Below are 17676 nucleotides of genomic sequence, written 5' to 3'. Positions count from 1 at the left end.
GTTGGACCGCAGGGCTCTCCAAGTTGCAGTGGCAAAAGGAACAGAACGTGGGACCGCCACTCGCAGAAGCCAGCACCCGGTGCTGGCAGCTCCTTTGACGCTGCTGTACTGCCCTCAGCCCCGCCCCCAGCCCTGTACTCTGGCGGGGCTATACAGACCCCAGACGGGAGACGCAGCCGTGCCAGAGGAGCTGCTGGCATGGGGCACTGGCTCCTGGGACGGCGGCCCCACGTTCTGCTCCTTTTGCCTCTGCGGTTCCCGGGAGGGCCCTGTGATTCAGCAGATACCTATTTCTATCTGTGGATATCAGATTCTGCAGGTATAAATTTGTATCCACGCAGGGCTCTAGTCACAGACATTTGGGGGGGGGCGGCGTTTGAGGTCGGGGGGTCAGTACCATACCAGTAAGAGTTAAAATCTACTTGCACCACTGGTTAGCACTCACTGCAGTACAAACATACCCCTTAACTTTTTAAACGGAAGCAAAAAATGTTTTAACATCCCTTCAGGGCAGAGTTACGTAGCAGAGTATTGCTGTTTTATCTGCAATAAAAATCTCTCCTGAACATCAGTGTGGTTGCATGGAGAATTAATATAGCATTCCTTCTCTGCTCCTACCACCTGGAATGCAGCTTTGGGCTTTTTCCTCAACCTTTCAGCAGGCCTGCCACATCTCACTCATCTGCAGACTCCCTCATTTTTCATTAATTTTAACAAGTACTTTTTATGGCGTCTCTCTCTTATGAAGATGGAAACACAAAGGTCTTATGATTGGGACATAATTACAACAAGACTCTGCAGGCACGTCAGCACATTAGTAGTCCCCCCTGAGTTCAGTGGAACTACTCACATGTGTAAGTGTTTGGAGGATCAGGGCTTTGGACTGTAAATTTGCTAGTAGATTGTCAATTTATTCTGAAAAAGACTATCAGATTCTCAACTGTCTAGTGGATTGTAAAATCTTTAGGGTACTGACTGTCTCCATTTTGTGTTCAGTACTGCACCAAGCACTTAGTTAGTGCTTTAAAAGTGCATAATCACCAAAGAAAACAATAGTTGGAACCAGGAGACTTGTCTTTTAATCCCAGATTTTACAGTGTTATCTTCTGGTTATGTTATCTTTGACAAGTCACTTAACCTCTGTGTGCCTCATTCTTCCTATCTGTAAATGGGGTAAACACTTTCCAAGTTTGTAAACACTGAGAATCTCAGACAGAAGGTGCAGTTTAAGCATTTTTGTCTTCTTGAAACACAATATTTAAAACCTCACTCATACTTTGAATCTCTTCACATGCATAGCATATAATCTGACAATCCTGATTCTGTTCTAACACAGCATTGCTTCTTTGTATTTGGCTAAAAAGCAATCTAGAAGCAGGATTAAAATCAATTCCCATTTCATCAGACATGTTTAACTTCTATTTTCCATTTTTGGCAGTCTTCCCTCCAGCACCAGATATCCCCAACCATAGATTCCTCGCTCTGTCCTTTGAGCCTGGGGCTCGCTTTTATGTTATTTTTTATTTGAATTTAAATAGCACTCATAAAGTACTGCCTGCCTGCCCTGGGCTCAATGTGCCCTTGTGATTAGTTAAAAATATCATGCAAAAATCATTATGAAAACGAAAGCAGCAGCACATTCCCCACACTCATAACAGCACCAGCTAGCAAAAATATGTTACAGGCCAAATATAAATTTTCTTACCTCTCACATATCCAAATGAAATGCTAGACACCTCATCCCTCCCTGAGGGTCTGCTCAAGAAGAAGATGATTTTGCAGCTTGTCCGAAAGACCAACAGATTTGTGGAAGGCGAGTGAATTTCAAAGTCAAGGGGCCAGGAGTGCCTTATCTTATATACCAAACATGTCCTAGTTTGAGCACCCCTGGTAACCTCAACTGTGGCAGAGAATGGAAAAGCAGTCTATTAAGCAGGATGATCCGAGAAAATTTTGAGCTTTGTTGGTCAAAACTACCACCTGAAACAACTCCTCCTGGAAACCAACAGGTAGCCAGTGCAGATTTTGGAGCACTGGTATAAAGTGTTCCTGGCAGACACCCACTTAACAAGCATGCTACTAAGTTCTGCACTACCTTCCAGGGTTGCTGGAACTATTACTATCATGGGGGTGCTGAGAGCCATTGAACCAAACTGTAAACCCTGTACATAATGGAAACCACTTCAAGCCAGCACCCCAAGTTCCAGCACCTATTCTACCTTCAGCTTCTGTGTGGAGTTAAGCTGCAGGTATGTGACAGGGACTAACCAGTACATCTTCTGCAAACAAAAATTGTGCCTCACTAATCTATTAGAATTCTTTGTGTGTCAAAAAGATAGTGGATAGAGGAGAACAACTTGACATAATTTTTTTAGGCCTCATCTATATACAAAGGTTATAGTAGTATAACTTATTCCCTTTCTCACTCTGGAATAAAATATACTGGTATAAGCACTTTAATACAGGTAGAACTGGGTCCACACAAGAGGAGTTGTACCACTTTCACTATATTGTATTTCCATCCTAGATTACTCCTTATCTTTAGTCACAATTTTACCTGTCAACAAACCATATGTTTGTATGAACTCACATTTAAAAAAGAATTTTTTTAAAAAAAATTAAAAATAAAAAAAAACCCTTTTACTAATGTGAGTAAACTGGCTGTCTTAAGTGGGACTACTCATGTGACTACTGGGTTTACGGGATTAGACTCCTTATTTGGTCACCTCCACTCTTCTAGGAACAGCATAGTTCATTTAATTTTAGATTTCATCATAGGCAAATAGGTTTTCAGCCATCTGGGAAGGGTGTGTGAACTGCAAATTGAAGATAATTAAACTTTTAAATTAGAACTATGAGAAAATTTAACAGGTAGTAAGTGTTTTCAGTTGTAATCTACAGACCACCTGCTGAGCAAAATCTAGATACAAGTAGAGGAAAATAAATTCAGTGATATAGAATCTGGACTTGAACTTTTTTGCATAAGTTTAGTAAGTGTACACTATAATGCAGTCTGGAGTGGCTCATGGGCAAGAACAACAACTTTAGGACAGATTTTAGAAGCAGGACACAATCCCCAAACAGGTTGTGAGTTCTATAATTAGATTTCATGAACCAAATACAGGGCGGCTCTAGGATTTTTGCTGCCCCAAGCAAAAAAATTTTTGGCCGCCCCTGCTTTTTTTTCATGCCTCCCCACCCCCAGCTCCACCCCTTTCCAACCCCTTCCCCAAATCCCCGCCCCGCCTCCTCCCCCAGGTGTGCTGCATTTCCCCCCGCATTGCTTCCTGCTGCTCCCCCCCCCCCACAACCCCCACACCCTAGCTCACCACTGCTCCTCTGAACATGCCGCCACTCTGCTTCTCCCCCCTCCCTCTCAGGTGAGGGAGAGGCAGCGCGTTCAGGGGAGCAGGCGGAGTGCAGGAAGTAACTGGGGGGGTAGAGGAACCGCTCCCCGCCCCAGTTCGCCTCTGCTCCACCACCGCCGCCTCCCCCAAGTGCGCCGCCGCTCAGCTTCTCCTCCCTCCTTCCCAGGCTTGCAGTGCGAAACAGTTGTTTCGCGCGCGGCAAGCCTGCGAGGGAGGGGGGAGAAGTGGAGCGGTGGCGGCGCGCTCAGGGGAGCAGGCGGAGGCAGAGTGGAGGCGAGCTGGGGTGGCAGGGGCACGTTTCTAGGGGTGCTATGGCCGGCGCTGGAATGCCGCCCCTAGAAATGTGCCACCCCAAGCACCTGCTTGTTTTGCTGGTGCCTAGAGCCGGCCCTGACCAAGTAACAAGTATAAACTCCTCAGGCACTATCCAGTCTTAACATGGAGTTACAGACAATCCCCTTCAGCATTTTGATCTATCTTGCCACCAAGGGACGTTTGACTCTGTAATGATTGTTTTACACCCAAGATCACAGAATATTCCTGTTACTCCCAGTCCCAGAGGACCAATCACTTACCCCAGGTCAATCTGCACCTTTGATCTCACACCAGAGACAATGCTTATAGCCAATCCTTTGATAAGCTGACTAGAAGTTTATTAACTAGGAAAAAGAAATAAGAGAATTATTTACAAGGCTAAAACAAATAGACATATACACACAAATGAGTTTCAGCCTTAGGTTTCAGATGGTGATAGAGCTGCTGAAATATGCCAGCTCTCTATGTCCATTAGGGTTAATCCAGGTTAGTCCTGGACATCTCTTGCTTATATTTAGGAAACTTTGCCCCTTAGAGTCCAAACCGTCTGAAAAGGCCCTAATTCCTTCTGTTCAGGGATTTTTATCCCCATCTCCCTGGAGTCCAAGGTGATAGGATGACCGCTTCTGCACATAACCTGTTTATGGGTAAGTGTGGGGAGCAATCAACAAAGTCTTTGTTCCATAATGGCCCATTTCAATTCAATAGTTCCTCCTGACTGACAGGAGGAAATGATGACAGGTTTCAGAGTAACAGCCGTGTTAGTCTGTATTCGCAAAAAGAAAAGGAGTACTTGTGGCACCTTAGAGACTAACCAATTTATTTGAGCATAAGCTTTCGTGAGCTACAGCTCACTTCATCGCATCCGATGAAGTGAGCTGTAGCTCACGAAAGCTTATGCTCAAATAAATTGGTTAGTCTCTAAGGTGCCACAAGTACTCCTTTTCTTTTTAGGAGGAAATAACAACTTCTGAAGGAATCCAGCATTTTGCATTAGGTGAAGCTTTTTTCTTATTTGGGAGTTACAGCGTTTCAGAACATTTTGCAGTTGTAAACACTTAAATATTATCTTATAGCATGGGATACAGATATTATAAGTAGGATTAATACATGCAGCATCCTAAAAGCATTCCATAAAGTCTAAACACATTCTTATAACACTAATATCTATTTTAACTATACTAATCCACAGGTGAGCTAGATTGGTGTCCAGCTATGCATTTGTCGGTGTTCAGTGAGGCCTGGGGCCTTGCCATGAGCTGGCACCTGATCTGCCAGTGTATTAGGGAATTTCTAAAATTGACCTCTTATTGGATAGATATTTCTCAGCAATTTAAAATATGTTTGAAGTGCATTGTTATTAGAGCCAGAGCTACCTTCCTTGCATTTTTCCTAGTAGACCTGACTTTGAAGTTTGGTCTCACCATGCCTGTAGAATGGTTTAAGGACACAGGCCACCTGGCATAATTGTTACTAAAATATAGACAACCCCTGACACACACAGCTAATGTACACAGGTCCTTAGGGGTTTATGATCCCATTGTTTATAATAATTGCAATAATTTGTTATTTGTATTCTGGTAGTGCCTAAAAGCCCCATTCTGCTAGGCTATACTAACATATGCTAAAACAACCCACACCTAAACATTTACAATCTATGGGTTTAACAAAACAGATGAAATGGGACAGGAAAGGATGTAACATGTAAGCAGAATGATCAGGATTTTATGGGGGCAAATATCATATTAATTCTTCATTTGATTTGTTTTGTTTAATGTAACAAGGTTAGCATGTGAATGGCTCCAATTAAGCTTTAAATTAACCTTTCACAAAGATGAATGAAGGGAGAGTTTTTGATGATCAATGTGGATGCAGGGGTGCTGGAACTAGGGGTGCTTGGGCTGCAGCAGCACCCCTTGGCTTGAAGTAGTAATAACAATCAAATACATGGTTTCCATCTTATACAGGGTTTACAGTTTTGTTCAATGGTTTTCAGCACTCCCACTATAAAAATTGTTTCAATGCCCCTGTATGGAAATGTTTACTTTTACCTAGATCTACCTGTGATGTGTACTGATCAAATATATTTAATCACGTATAGTTCAAAAATATAAATACGAATTAAATTGTAAGTGAAATCTACAAGATTAATCCTGGAATGGGAAGTGATGGCTTTATTCTGGTCCAAGTGATCAAAATACTTGTAATTTGGCTAAGGATATAGCTACCCTAATGCAACCCTCCACCCTGGGTAGATGCACTGCACCAATCTTAAGCTTGCACAAATACGATTCCCCCCAATTTCAAACCTAGTAGGGAGCCTAAGGGCTTGTCTACACTGGCACTTTACAGCACTACAACTTTCTCTCTCAGGGGTGTGAAAAAACACCCCCCGGAGTGCTGCAAGTTTCAGTGCTGTAAAGTGCCAGTGTAGACAGTGCACCAGCGCTGGTAGCTATTCCCCTTGTGGAGGTGTTTTTTTATAGTGCTGGGAGAGAGCGACTACACAGCCATGTTAAAGCGCTGCAACGGCCAACACTTTAATGTTGCTAGTGAAGACATGCCCTTTGATTGACCATGACAGTTAACATGTTTGTAAAGATGTTAAATCCTGTCTATACTAGTGTTAAAAATGTGATATTTAATTAGTAGTTCTAAGAACACTGCACCCTCAAAATACTCATGAACACCAGAAGCTGCGGTAATATGGAACAGATTTTCCCAGTGTGCACTGATATCTGATGCAAACATGGTTCTGCATTGTGAAAGGACTAGAAAGGCTAGCATCAGAAAAAGTGTAATTGAATGGAAGCACTAAACTGTGTTAGGTGCAACTATGTCAGATAGCATGTCAGAGATGTTTTGCACCTTACACAGTTCTTCTGTAGTGCTGATAGGGCCCAAGGATATTGCCAAACCCATTTTGTATTCTGAGCTAAAGTGAAAAAAGTATTTATTGAGAAAAGACTTAAAAATTACATTTAAGATTTTAAGTTGCTATCCATCTATTAGTGGCCATTTCTGATGTTTGATTTAAATTTACAAGAGAGGTTCGTTACTGTAATTTTAGGATCAGGTAGATGGGTCTAAATTCCTTCTCTCATATGACTTCCCATCACCTGCCTTCTTAAATTTTAAAATTGAAGATAATATTTTGACCCTTCCATAGTAGATGCATCACAAGTACACTATCTCACTGATGCTTATGCATAAAAATATGCACCATATGTAATTTGTCTAGGAGGAGATCCCAGGTGGGTTCCCTGACTGTTCCCATTCTTAAATAATACAGAGAAAGTAGTCTGAGATCTAATTGTTCCTCCTTGCTGAATTGTGGTTATAATGACCATCTGTACATGGATCTTGTTTAAGAGTATCATTCTGACACCATGTCTGATAACACAATAAGGTAACAGAAATTAATACTCTACAACAGTTGGTACCTGAACTTCCATTTATATGTTCTAACCTGTTAAATTAAAAAAAAAAAACTTTCTGCTTATATGATTGTTCTGGCAGTGTGGAAGGGGCATAACATTAGCTTTTAAAAACATTTTAACAATCTAGATCAGCCCCAGACAACTTCACACTATACTAAACATCTCCAGCAAGTTATACAGTCATTTTTAAGCCTTTATTTTGTACAGTATAAAATTATATTTTGAATATGGAATCTCATTTTTCCTTGCTGCTGTTGGGTACATGTAGTAAAGGGTAGAGTCATCACCTTCCGTACACTTTAGGCTATGCCTTCACCTCAAATGGTATGCAGTTACATTTGCAAATTAACCTTTTAGGGTATATTTTCACTGCAGAATTAACCCAGGTTTTAGCTGGGTTTTAGCCCAAACCCTACTAACTGTTCGTACACAAAAAATCTCTGACCTGGGGGTTAGTTTATCAGGCTGAGGGAGTGCCTTAGAGCCCAGGCTCCACTTTAACTTGGACTTGAACCTGCCCACATTGCAGTGAGGGGGCAAGATAAATCACTTGAATTCTGATAGTCCTCCAATGCCTTCCCACAATTCCCCTTAAAGGACAGACAAGTTCTTCCATGATTGACTGGGAAAGAATCCTAAAGCATCTCAGCACAAAGAAACCAGGATCTGCCCCCAGATATACACAGGTGAGATAGAAAAGGAGACACAGTAACACAGGTAAGGCTTGCACTCAGACTTGGCTAATCTGGGTGCTCAAATCTAGGTGCCAATCACCTGGGCCAAATTCTCATTTTTGCTAAAGACCCTTATACATTTGTGACAGGCTCCCCCCAGGGTGCCACTTGAAACTGAGGCTGCCTGTCCCATGAGCCTGGGTTACCTTTACACTGTTCTGGTGAGGCAAGCCAGTCAAGTCTTCCCTCAGGCTTCAGACTGCACTTTATCAGCACGCACGCACACGCACACACACACACACACACGTAGGAATACACCCAGCTGTTGAAACATGCAAACAGGCTTTCTGACTAGCCCCTGCATGGGAAGGCTTCAGCTAAGGAACTGCACAGATACTGAAGTGCACACCCCCCTCTGGAGTGCAAACCCAAAATTACACCATCTTGCACTGCATAGAGAACAGTGCAGCACTGTGAAATTCACTCCCTTCCTCAATGTGGAAGAAGATATACACAGCTTTTTGCCTCCCAGTTATGAATTCCACAAACTGGTTTCAGAGAAAACAAAAACAAGCTTATTAACTACAAAAGATAGATGTTAAGTGATTAAAAGGGATAGAAAACAGATCAAAGCAGATTACCTAGCAAATGAAACAAACACACAAGCTAAGCTTAACATATTAAAGAAATTGGTTATAACTAGCAAATTCTCACCCTAAATGTTGTTTTAGGCAGATTGCAGAGGTTCTTGAAGGAAAGCTGCTCTTGCTTTCAGCTTAAGACTCCAGGTATTTGTTTCACAGGCCAGATACACTCTAGCCTGGGTTCAGGCCTTTCTTCCCCAGTTCAGTCTTATGTATTTACAGCAGTCATCTTGGGCAGGGATTCAACAAAGAACAACTGATGATTATGTAACTCCCCTGCCTTAAATGTTTTACATATGGCAGGAACCCTTTGTCTTCCAGTGTGATTCCCACCCCCAGCCAGCAGAAAAGTACTAATTTTGTTATGGAGTCCAGTATTAGGTGACGTGATCACATGACCCTGCAGCCATAACTCAAAGTCTATTTGCAGCATCCATAGGAAGGCTTTCGAGGAACGTGAGAGATTAGCATCTTCGAAGACCTATTGTTTTTTCTAATGGCCCATCCAGACTGATTGCATTCTGTCTGGTGGGCAGTCCCCAGGTGTAAATCCATTTGTAATTGATACACAGTCAGTATTCCTAACTTCAGATACAGAAATGATACATAGTTACAAATAGGTTAATCACATTCAGAAAATCATAACCTTTTTCATGCCTTACATGCCTTTCTCACATGACTTATCTTGCACAAAATATATCATAGTTGTACTATAATCATATTATAACTTTCTATGAAGAATTTGGGGTATAGTGTCACAACATTTACATCCACTTTAATATCCCTTTACAATGCCTGTGCACTGTAAAGGGGCCACACTGTAAATGGGAATCAAGTTCAACATTTTCATTTGTTTGTGTGACATTCCTGAGTGAGTACTTATAGCAGTCTGCTGTTTTGGGTTGTAATTTTGGATTCACAGCAGTGTTTGTATTACAGTTTACTAGAGTAAAAACAATGAAGGATTTAAAATACAAATTTTGAGCTTAGATTGTTATTGTCCATTTTCATTATGTCACGGGTACCTGATGTCATAAACATAGGGCCCATCTACCTTGCGAAGTGAGCTGTATTGAAGAAACCACACTTACAACATGGCAGTTATCCCCCAAAGTTAAAATACAGTTCCATCTTCTAACACAGATGAAAGTCTGCAGTATGATGCAGGGACACTGTTAGAACATGGTAAGGACCCCTCATGATTAATTTTGTACTGCAGATGGTCCATCATTCTGAAAGTAGTAAAGTTGTGAGCTATTTACAGCTTATGTTTCAGAACTTCTCCCTTTGCTTTCAGTTCCACACTAACTTAGAGGCTTTTGTGAAAGTATAGTTCTGATTAAAGTTTCTTCCCTATTTACTGAAAGCTTTGATGTACAGAAAACAAAGACATTGTACCTGTTTCCAGTTTGTATGGATAATACACATTTTCAGGATATGTTTAACAATATAATGGACAAACAATAAATAGTCACATGAGGGAAAATAGGTGAAGACAAAAAACAAAAGACTATCCCTTTCAAAAACTTTTAGGTGGAGGCACTAATCCAGGTTTGTTCTTGTCTATACTTACAGCTAATTGTCATCAGCCCCACTTCAGCTAAACCAATTACTGAAACAGGGCTACTTCCTAAAGTAGACAGAGTAAAGTTGTAGATATTAGACTGAGCAGAACCTGGATTTTGGTATGACAGATAATCTAAATGTTCTTTTCCCTAAGCCTCTTCACAAGAATAGGTTTGACTGAGGTTTCAAAAAGAGACATTTCAGTTGGTAACAGCTTCTGTCAAGATATTTCTGTACATAATGTGTCCGAAAGTGAAAACACAGCACTGTAAGTTGTTAAACTATACATTCAAATAATTTTGGGATACTATTAAAAAGTGAGGCAGAAAGGTTCATCACAAGTCATAACAAGCATGTAGACTTGACATATGTTACTATAGGAATAATCATCCCTGAGGTTTGAGTATAGCCAAGGTGTGGCTCTGTTTGATTACTGTGGCTGGTCAGAAAGCACGTAAAGGCTTTTGTTCACCCAAAACCATGTTAGTTATACATGTCTCATGTTACAGTAGTCACAACTGTGTAAAGAGTGTCTGAAACAGATTGAGTTTCAGTACTATTGTTGATTTCTCTGCACTGCATGTGCCAGTAGTGTTGAGAATCCTCTTTCCATTCACAGCCAAGTATAGACTTATGAGATTTTTTTTATTCCAGTTGTTTGTGCTCTCAAATCTGTACACTATTTGTAGTTGGATTGTTTATGCACTAATAGTGAGATCCTAGACTCACACCAGGGCCTTCATACTTTAAAAAAAAAGGGGAGGGCCTGTCATAGTATGAGTAGTTAGTTCTTTAGGGGCAGTTGGGTTCAGCCTCACCTGTGCCTAGTTATTTGCTTCCTACATGATGGTTTTGCGCTGGTGGTTGGGTCAGGTGACCAGGCATTACATGATGATAGCTGGGGAGCAGGGTTTCCTGTAACACCCAATCTGCTCCAGCAGATTAGGTATGGTCTTGAATTGGTTTAGCAGGGAGCTAGGGGGGAGAGAGTCTTCTGGGGGAATCTAGGTCAAAAAGGATTGCAGAAGAAGCTCTGGCTGGAGCCACTTCTAGTGAAGAGCAAGAAAAGAGAAGAAAAATTCCTCCCAAGGGGGAATTAGGTGTTCAAGAGGAGGGATGTAATGGACTGGTGAGCTTGGAGAAGGAGGCTGGAAGAATCTAGCTTTCCCTTAATTATTTTAGGTAATAAACCAGTTCCCAAAAGAGGAGAGTAATTACAAAGCATTACTGTGATGGTTCTGTCTCCCTGTGGAAGGAAGGAAACTGAGGCAGTAGTAGGATCTGTCACTGAGTGAAGTAAGACCCAGTTAAAGGACCTTAAAACCCCCAATAACTGACCAGGAGAGGATTTTCCCTAGTATAGACACTGTACAAGGGAGCTATCAGCTGCATTGCAAAGACCCCCTTGCAAAGGCTGGTGTAGAAGTATGCTGGGGTATGATGAGCATGCTGAATACGGGCCATATCGTGCAGGACTATGGAGTTTCTTTACAATGCTGTGGCCCATGATGCTCTGTAACTTATACATTACCTCACGGCTGTATAAATTATGCTGGGAAAGCTCTATCCCTCAGAGCAGCACAGGATTGGAAATGTGCAAAGGTAATTTAAAGCTGCTGTAGGCACTCCTGGGCAATGAGTTAGGGGCAATCTTAGAATTACAGCTCAGAATCTCACCCCAGGATCTCAGTTCTAGATAACGGTGTTTACACAACTGTGGCACAATAAGGCAGTAGAAATTTATATCCACCACCTTTGAAAGCAAAGTATTGGCCAAACCAATACATCCACTGTAATAAAGAACTAATGGGTTATCTGTCTGCAAATGTCATCACCTAAGATTTCCTAAACCATACCAAAGATACCAGAATAGCAGTTCAGTTTGAAAAGTCAAATATGACCTTGAAATAAGGGGGGGTGGGGTATGTTACTAGCACTGATTTGCCCAAATCCATTCTAATACAAATAGAGAATCCTGATTTCTTAATCTTTAGTTAAATAATAGATCTTACATTACTGTAATTAATACAGTCTGAATTGAAAAACAAAACAAAAAACAAACACTTGCCTTCCTAGCAGGTATTTCCTGGGGCTATATTCTTTGAAGATTTAGAGAGCTGGATGTAAACAAAGGCCTTATCTACACTTAGATTTTCCTCAGTGTTGAGCTAACACTAATGAAGCTCTACTAATGAAATGATGGAAAACAGATCCAGTGGTCAGTGTTGTGCGGACCTGCTCTGAACAGTGTTGAATACTACATGGATGGTAAAAACACCAATAGCTAGTCTATACTAGCCACTATTGCTACCACCAGCGCTAGATCAAATATAAAAGAATTCCATAAAATTCTCAGTTTATACGCAGCCTAAAGGTCATAGATTGTGAACAACAGATTTTGATATTGCCTGCCTTGTAATTGATATACACAGAACCCAGCTTCTACAAGGTAATGACTTGGAGGAATGGTAGAACACTCTTTCTTCCTTTAAAGATGATCTTCAAAGGAGGAAAAAAACTGGACTGGAGGATACTTTCATATCTTTATTATGCTAAAGGATGTACTAATATATGGGCAATACTCTGTTTAGAAATAGATCTAGGGAGAAGAGATGAGGAACTTTAAAAGAAACTTATGAAAGGCTCAAGCCCTGAAAGAAGCATCAGCAATCTCAGAAGCAGAGGTGAGTGTTATTCTTACTAGCCCAAAACAGGGTATGCACTGACTCTTTAGAGGAGGTTATAGGCACAGCTTGGTCTTGGTGTAGTCAGGACAAGGGTATTCTTGAGGATTTGTCTGGAGGGGCTCATGAGTGATCATGTGCCAACCAGACTAAAAAAGGGCAGCCTGTGAAACAACCAGATCTGCAGTATTTCACTACCAACATGGAAAAGCAGCCAGTAGGGCTGTGGGGAAATGGTTTGAAAACAGGCATGAGTAGAAAAGAGGGATGAAGCAAGAAAAGGAAAAGGCCTGTGACAGTTCAGCAGAGATGCAAGTTTGGGGTTTGATACTGCTTTCTGTCTTTGTTTAGGGCCCCCAGCTTGGACTTTCAATAAGAGTGGAAAGAAGCCCCATGTACTGAGTTTAGAAGGGCTGACGGACCACTGTGCTCCTGCCACCTACGCAGTTTGTGTCAACAGGTAAATGGACTAGTGGGCAGGGAAGAGCTGTTTAAGGACTATTTGAGCCCAGAGAGGGCTGGAAGATTGTGCGATGTTTGTTCTGAACTCTTTCAGAGTAGCAGCCATGTTAGTCTGTATTCGCTGTAGCTCACGAAAGCTTATGCTCAAATAAATTGGTTAGTCTCTAAGGTGCCACTAGTACTCCTTTTCTTTTTGTTCTGAACTGTTTATCCTGTAATGGGAGAGCTCTAGTCAAAGCACTAAATTACCCTACCATAAGAAGACTGTAGACCAGAGTGGAAAACCGAAGCATGGAGTTAAGTTTCTTCACTCTGTCAGTCATGTGCCTGTTACTATTGAATCTTAGCTGCTCACTGCCAGCAACCTAGTCTTCAGTCTCGTTTAGATCTTCTAAAGTTATTTTGTAGACTTGGTAAATATTTGCATTACACAAATGCTTAGAGGCTCCAAATCAGACTCTATTGACTATTAGACTGTTTTTCTACGTGTAATATTAAATAGCCACAATAAACTAACATGGGTGAATCCTTGTAAGAACTATAATCTCACTGATAGAACAAATAATTAAAACAGGTTTCAGTGCATAAATATGAAAGATAAAAATAAAAGCCCCTCAGTAACACACTTCCACAGACTATGCTAAGTAATAGTTTTGGTGACTTCTGCAAGGAGCTTTATTGACTCCCATCATGCACTTCCAGCATAAGTGGGAAAATGAAAATGGCTTATCAGGTGCCTGACAGGTTGTCAAGCCCATCTGCTTCTTGGCCTGCTCCCTTAAAGGAAAAGGCCTCCAGCCAGTTAGTCTTTCAGCACTGGAGCGAAAGCACCTGGTCTCTGTTAGCAGCTCTCAGGATTGGTGGCTACATGGTGGCTAGGAAGTGCGATCTACTTCCTTCCTGTGTTGTGACCCTTTCCAGATTCATGGCTGAAACCCCAGGCCAGGGGGTTCGGAGGGAGAAGGAAGAAAGAGGCAGAACTGAGACCCTGCCTAGCTAAGCACCAGAACTGGCCACCAAGGAATGCCTGTCACGGGAGGTTTTTCAGAACAAGAGAGACAGGCACGCACCCAGGCATGATCTAGGTATACGTGGTCCTGCCTCAGCAGGGGATGGGGGACTAGGTGACCCCGGGGGGTGAGGGGAATCTCTCCAGGCCTACATTTCTGTGCATGCTGCTGGCTGTCGAACTGTGGGGAGCTGGCACAGCCAGACAGCTGGGTACGTGGGGAAGCGTTAGCAGTTACAAGCGAGACGTGCGGGGGGGGAGGGGCAGGGAAGGGCTGCCACCCCTCCCCCCAGAGGTGTGACTGAAGAGGGGGAACAATAGGTAAGCCAGGAGAACGCCTCTCCCTCACTCTCCGCTCTGCTAGACGTAGTTCCGAGGGGGAGGACTCGGAGGAGGGATTCACCTTCGCTGCAATCAAGTCTAAAATAGTTCTTCTTTGTTCACCAGCGGCAGAGGCTGTCTGTGGAACGTCTCCTTCCGCTGTCGCTCGGCCTCCTCCCCCACTCCCCGCCCCCTGTCCGGAGAGCGGCCGTGCGGCGCAGGCGGGCCCAGCGGGGGCGGGGGGGTGAGGCGAGGCGCTTTGTTTTTTCCCACAATGCACCAGCTTCTCCTCCGCGGGAAACAAAAATGGCGAACGGCTGCGGCGGAGCCGGGTAGTGTGTGAATCGACTCTGACCCTCCCCCACTCTCCGCTCGGCGAGGGCTGTTTGGGGGCGCTGTGCACCGAGGGCCCGGCCGCAGAGAGGCTCCGGGGGGGAGGGTGCTGAGTCCGCTGATTTCCCTGCATGAGGCGGTTGGCACCACTGGAGAGACCGAATGAGGTGAGGGAGGCCGGGCTTTCCGCGGTGGGGGCGGGTGGGCGGCCGCCCTGGAGTTCGTGGGGGGGGGGGGCAGCGAGGACCCCTCACCTCCTCCCCCCACGTAGAGGGCTCCCCTAAAGGGGGAGGGGAGGGTCGATCCCCAGCCGGGTGGGGAAACCCAGCCCTCCAGCCGTTCTTCCCCCAGTGCTGTGCTCATTGTAGGCACATCTGGTCTTGTGGGGCATGTTTAGGGGCCAGAGGACTTCAGAAATAAGGGCCGTCTCCGAGGCTGACTATAACAGGCAGATGATGAGGGGATTTGCAAGTGCCCTGTGGAGACCAAACAAAGGGGAGAACATCACCATCTTGGGGGTCCTGGAGGGAATCTGGGTGGTGTGGGGTGTAGTTGGGTGTTTAGATGGTGGTTTCCTTATCAGACATTGTGTCTGACTATCGACAAAGCTGTTAAAGTATAAAAAGAAAAAGCAACACAAAGAGAGAGGGCAGGCTTATTTGAAGGACTGTTCACTTTTTATGCAGATAATGTACCTTTTACAATAGCACGTTTCATCTCAAAGATGGACAAATTATAACAAATTTAATATGTTGTGTTGTCCTGAGAAACTTTAGATGTTTCTTCCCCAAAACTGTGGAAACTGGTGGTTGTTAGTGTAACTAGAAAGCCCTTGCAATACCCTCTTTCTTAGCACTTGAATCACAAAAGAAAATGGGTTGATGCTTTCCTTGTTTTAATAGGAGGTAACAAGATGTTTCTTTATATTTTCAAATTGAGACCAGTGTCTATTTGGCAACATTTTAAAGGATTGGAGTTACACTTAACCACTTGGAGCGTTTTGGATACAATTTGAATGAAAGAAGCTATATACAATTATAATCTACAACATTCTTTCTTTAGCATAATATGTATCCCATGAGTTTCTGATAGTTTGGCCCTGTTTATAATTTTTAAAATGTCAAAGCAAGTTAGCAATACATTTAAAACATGATCTGTCTTTGCTCATAAATAGGGGAGACTGGCTGACTATGCAGGGGGAAATGGTGACAGTAACTATACTTAGGTGTGTTTGACATTCGTTTGTGTAATCAATGGAGAAAATAGTTTATTCTAATATTTGTTACATGTAACTATAAGTAGATGAAAATGTCCAGAAATGATTTGTTATCTAACGCTTTAAAACAGAGATTTCAGGTTACAATTCAGTTCAAAGCATTTGTTGAAGGTGAAAGATTAAAAAGCCTGAGTAGTGCAATATTGGAGTATAGGCTAATAAATTGACACCATTTCAATTTGTATGAAGAGAGAACTGGAGAGAGAATAAGGGGAAACAAAGAGATTGAGAGCGAAAGAAAGGGAAATGAACAGAATGAGGCAGTGAAAGGGGGGAGGGGAATATCTCTAAGGAGCTGCAAGCTTGTGAGATGTGAACCGGAGCTTTAATGGTGTAGTGATGTTTGGTGTGGCCCCACAGGTTTGGGAGAACAGGGCTATGCTGCTTCTCCTTGAGAATGTGTCTTCCATTGTGCTAAATCAGATTTCCACTCTGTTTCTGTAAGGCTTGTTTCATCTGGCTGGAGTCCAGTAAAATATGTGGAATATTTTTTGCCGAACTTATGTGTAACAATATGAAGTACATTGTACACTGCACCACTTTTAATTCCAAAAGTTATCCCAGAAATATTAAGTTCGTTTCAGTTTTCCCTGCTGGGGGGGGCAGTGTGTGTGTGAGAGAATAATAGTAGATAGCATTTGGCTATTAGTAGCATTGGCTACTAAAGGGTGGGCATCCATATCTTGGGAGACATTTGAGTGGGGAGGTATTACTGTTTTGGGTGCATCTGAGAATGGCTTTAAAGAGTGTCTTAATTGCATTTGGTCTGGTGGTTGGGGTTTTTTTTGTTACTTTTAATGCTACCAAAAAAACCCAAAAACCACTTTTGATATTATGTAACAGTTTAGATTAAATTTTTCATTTGTTTGCACACTTAACAGCACTTTGTGTATCGCTGACTTCCTTAGGTAGCCAGTTTCACCTTGTTTGTGTAGGCCTTCCTCTGGGGAAGGGAGAGAGAAATGTCTCTGAAAAAGCCAGGAGGAGGATTGTAAAACCACAAATACACCTCTACCCCGATATAATGTGGTCCTTGGGAGACAAAAAAAATCTCACCGCATTATAGGTGAGACTGCGTTATATCTAACTTGCTTTGGCCCCCCCCAGTTGCTTGTTCCCTGACCTCCCCCTACTCAACCCCCCCTGCTCCCTGTCCCCGACTGCTCTGACCCCTATCCACACCCCTCGCCCCCTGACAGACACTCACCGGCGGCGGTGAGAAGCAGAGCAACACGGCCCCAGCCCACTCCACTCTGCCACCTCTCAGCCACGGCGCTCCGCTTCCCGCCGCTGGTGAATGTGGGGAGGTTGGGAAAAGGATGCCCCCTCCATGCTCACCTGCAGCAGGAAGCAGAGCGATGCAGCCCCAGCCTGCTCTGCTTTCCTTGCCCAGGCCCCAGCCTTGTTGCTGTGGGAGGGCGGGGGAGGTGCTGGGGAAAGGTCCTGCACTCACCTGCGGTGGGCAGCGGAACGCCGTGGCCGGGAGCTGGTAGAGTGGAGCAGGCTGGAGCTGGGCTGCTCCGCTTCCGCTGCTGCCGGTGAGTGGGGGGGCGGGGGAATCCCTTCCTCCAAGCCCCCTTCCCC

The 17676-nt window shown here is 43.4% G+C and overlaps 1 protein-coding gene and 1 long non-coding RNA gene across 6 annotated transcripts in view; one reads left to right on the top strand and one right to left on the bottom strand.

Moving 5' to 3' along the window:
- Positions 1–14089, bottom strand: part of LOC119566915 — a 31351-nt gene extending 17262 nt beyond the window's left edge. The window contains exons 1-3 of one of the 2 annotated variants that reach the window (XR_006283291.1): positions 8004–14089; positions 3944–4027; positions 1706–2816 (exon numbers count right to left, since the gene is read on the bottom strand). This is a non-coding gene — a long non-coding RNA (uncharacterized LOC119566915). The remainder of the gene's footprint in view (positions 1–1705; positions 2817–3943; positions 4028–8003) is intronic. The other variant, XR_005226437.2, reaches the window with a different exon arrangement.
- A 16-nt stretch (positions 14090–14105) lies between these two features.
- MTF2 (metal response element binding transcription factor 2) overlaps positions 14106–17676 on the top strand; it is a 49270-nt gene continuing 45699 nt past the window's right edge. Inside the window, exon 1 of one of the 4 annotated variants that reach the window (XM_043520948.1) lies at positions 14106–14238. Coding sequence is in view for 2 of the 4 variants with exons in the window: in XM_007058885.4 (XP_007058947.1) it covers positions 14979–14983 (5 nt within the window). In the remaining 2 variants the exon portion in view is untranslated. Of the gene's footprint in view, positions 14239–14592; positions 14984–17676 lie in introns of those variants that run through there. The other 3 variants (XM_007058885.4, XM_027821364.3, XR_006283290.1) reach the window with 3 other exon arrangements.

The sequence above is a fragment of the Chelonia mydas genome, chromosome 8 (genome assembly GCF_015237465.2).
Source record: "Chelonia mydas isolate rCheMyd1 chromosome 8, rCheMyd1.pri.v2, whole genome shotgun sequence".
NCBI lineage: Eukaryota > Metazoa > Chordata > Testudines > Cheloniidae > Chelonia > Chelonia mydas.
The sequence above is the reverse complement of the archived record's forward strand: the minus strand, read 5'-3'. Positions and strand labels throughout refer to the sequence as shown.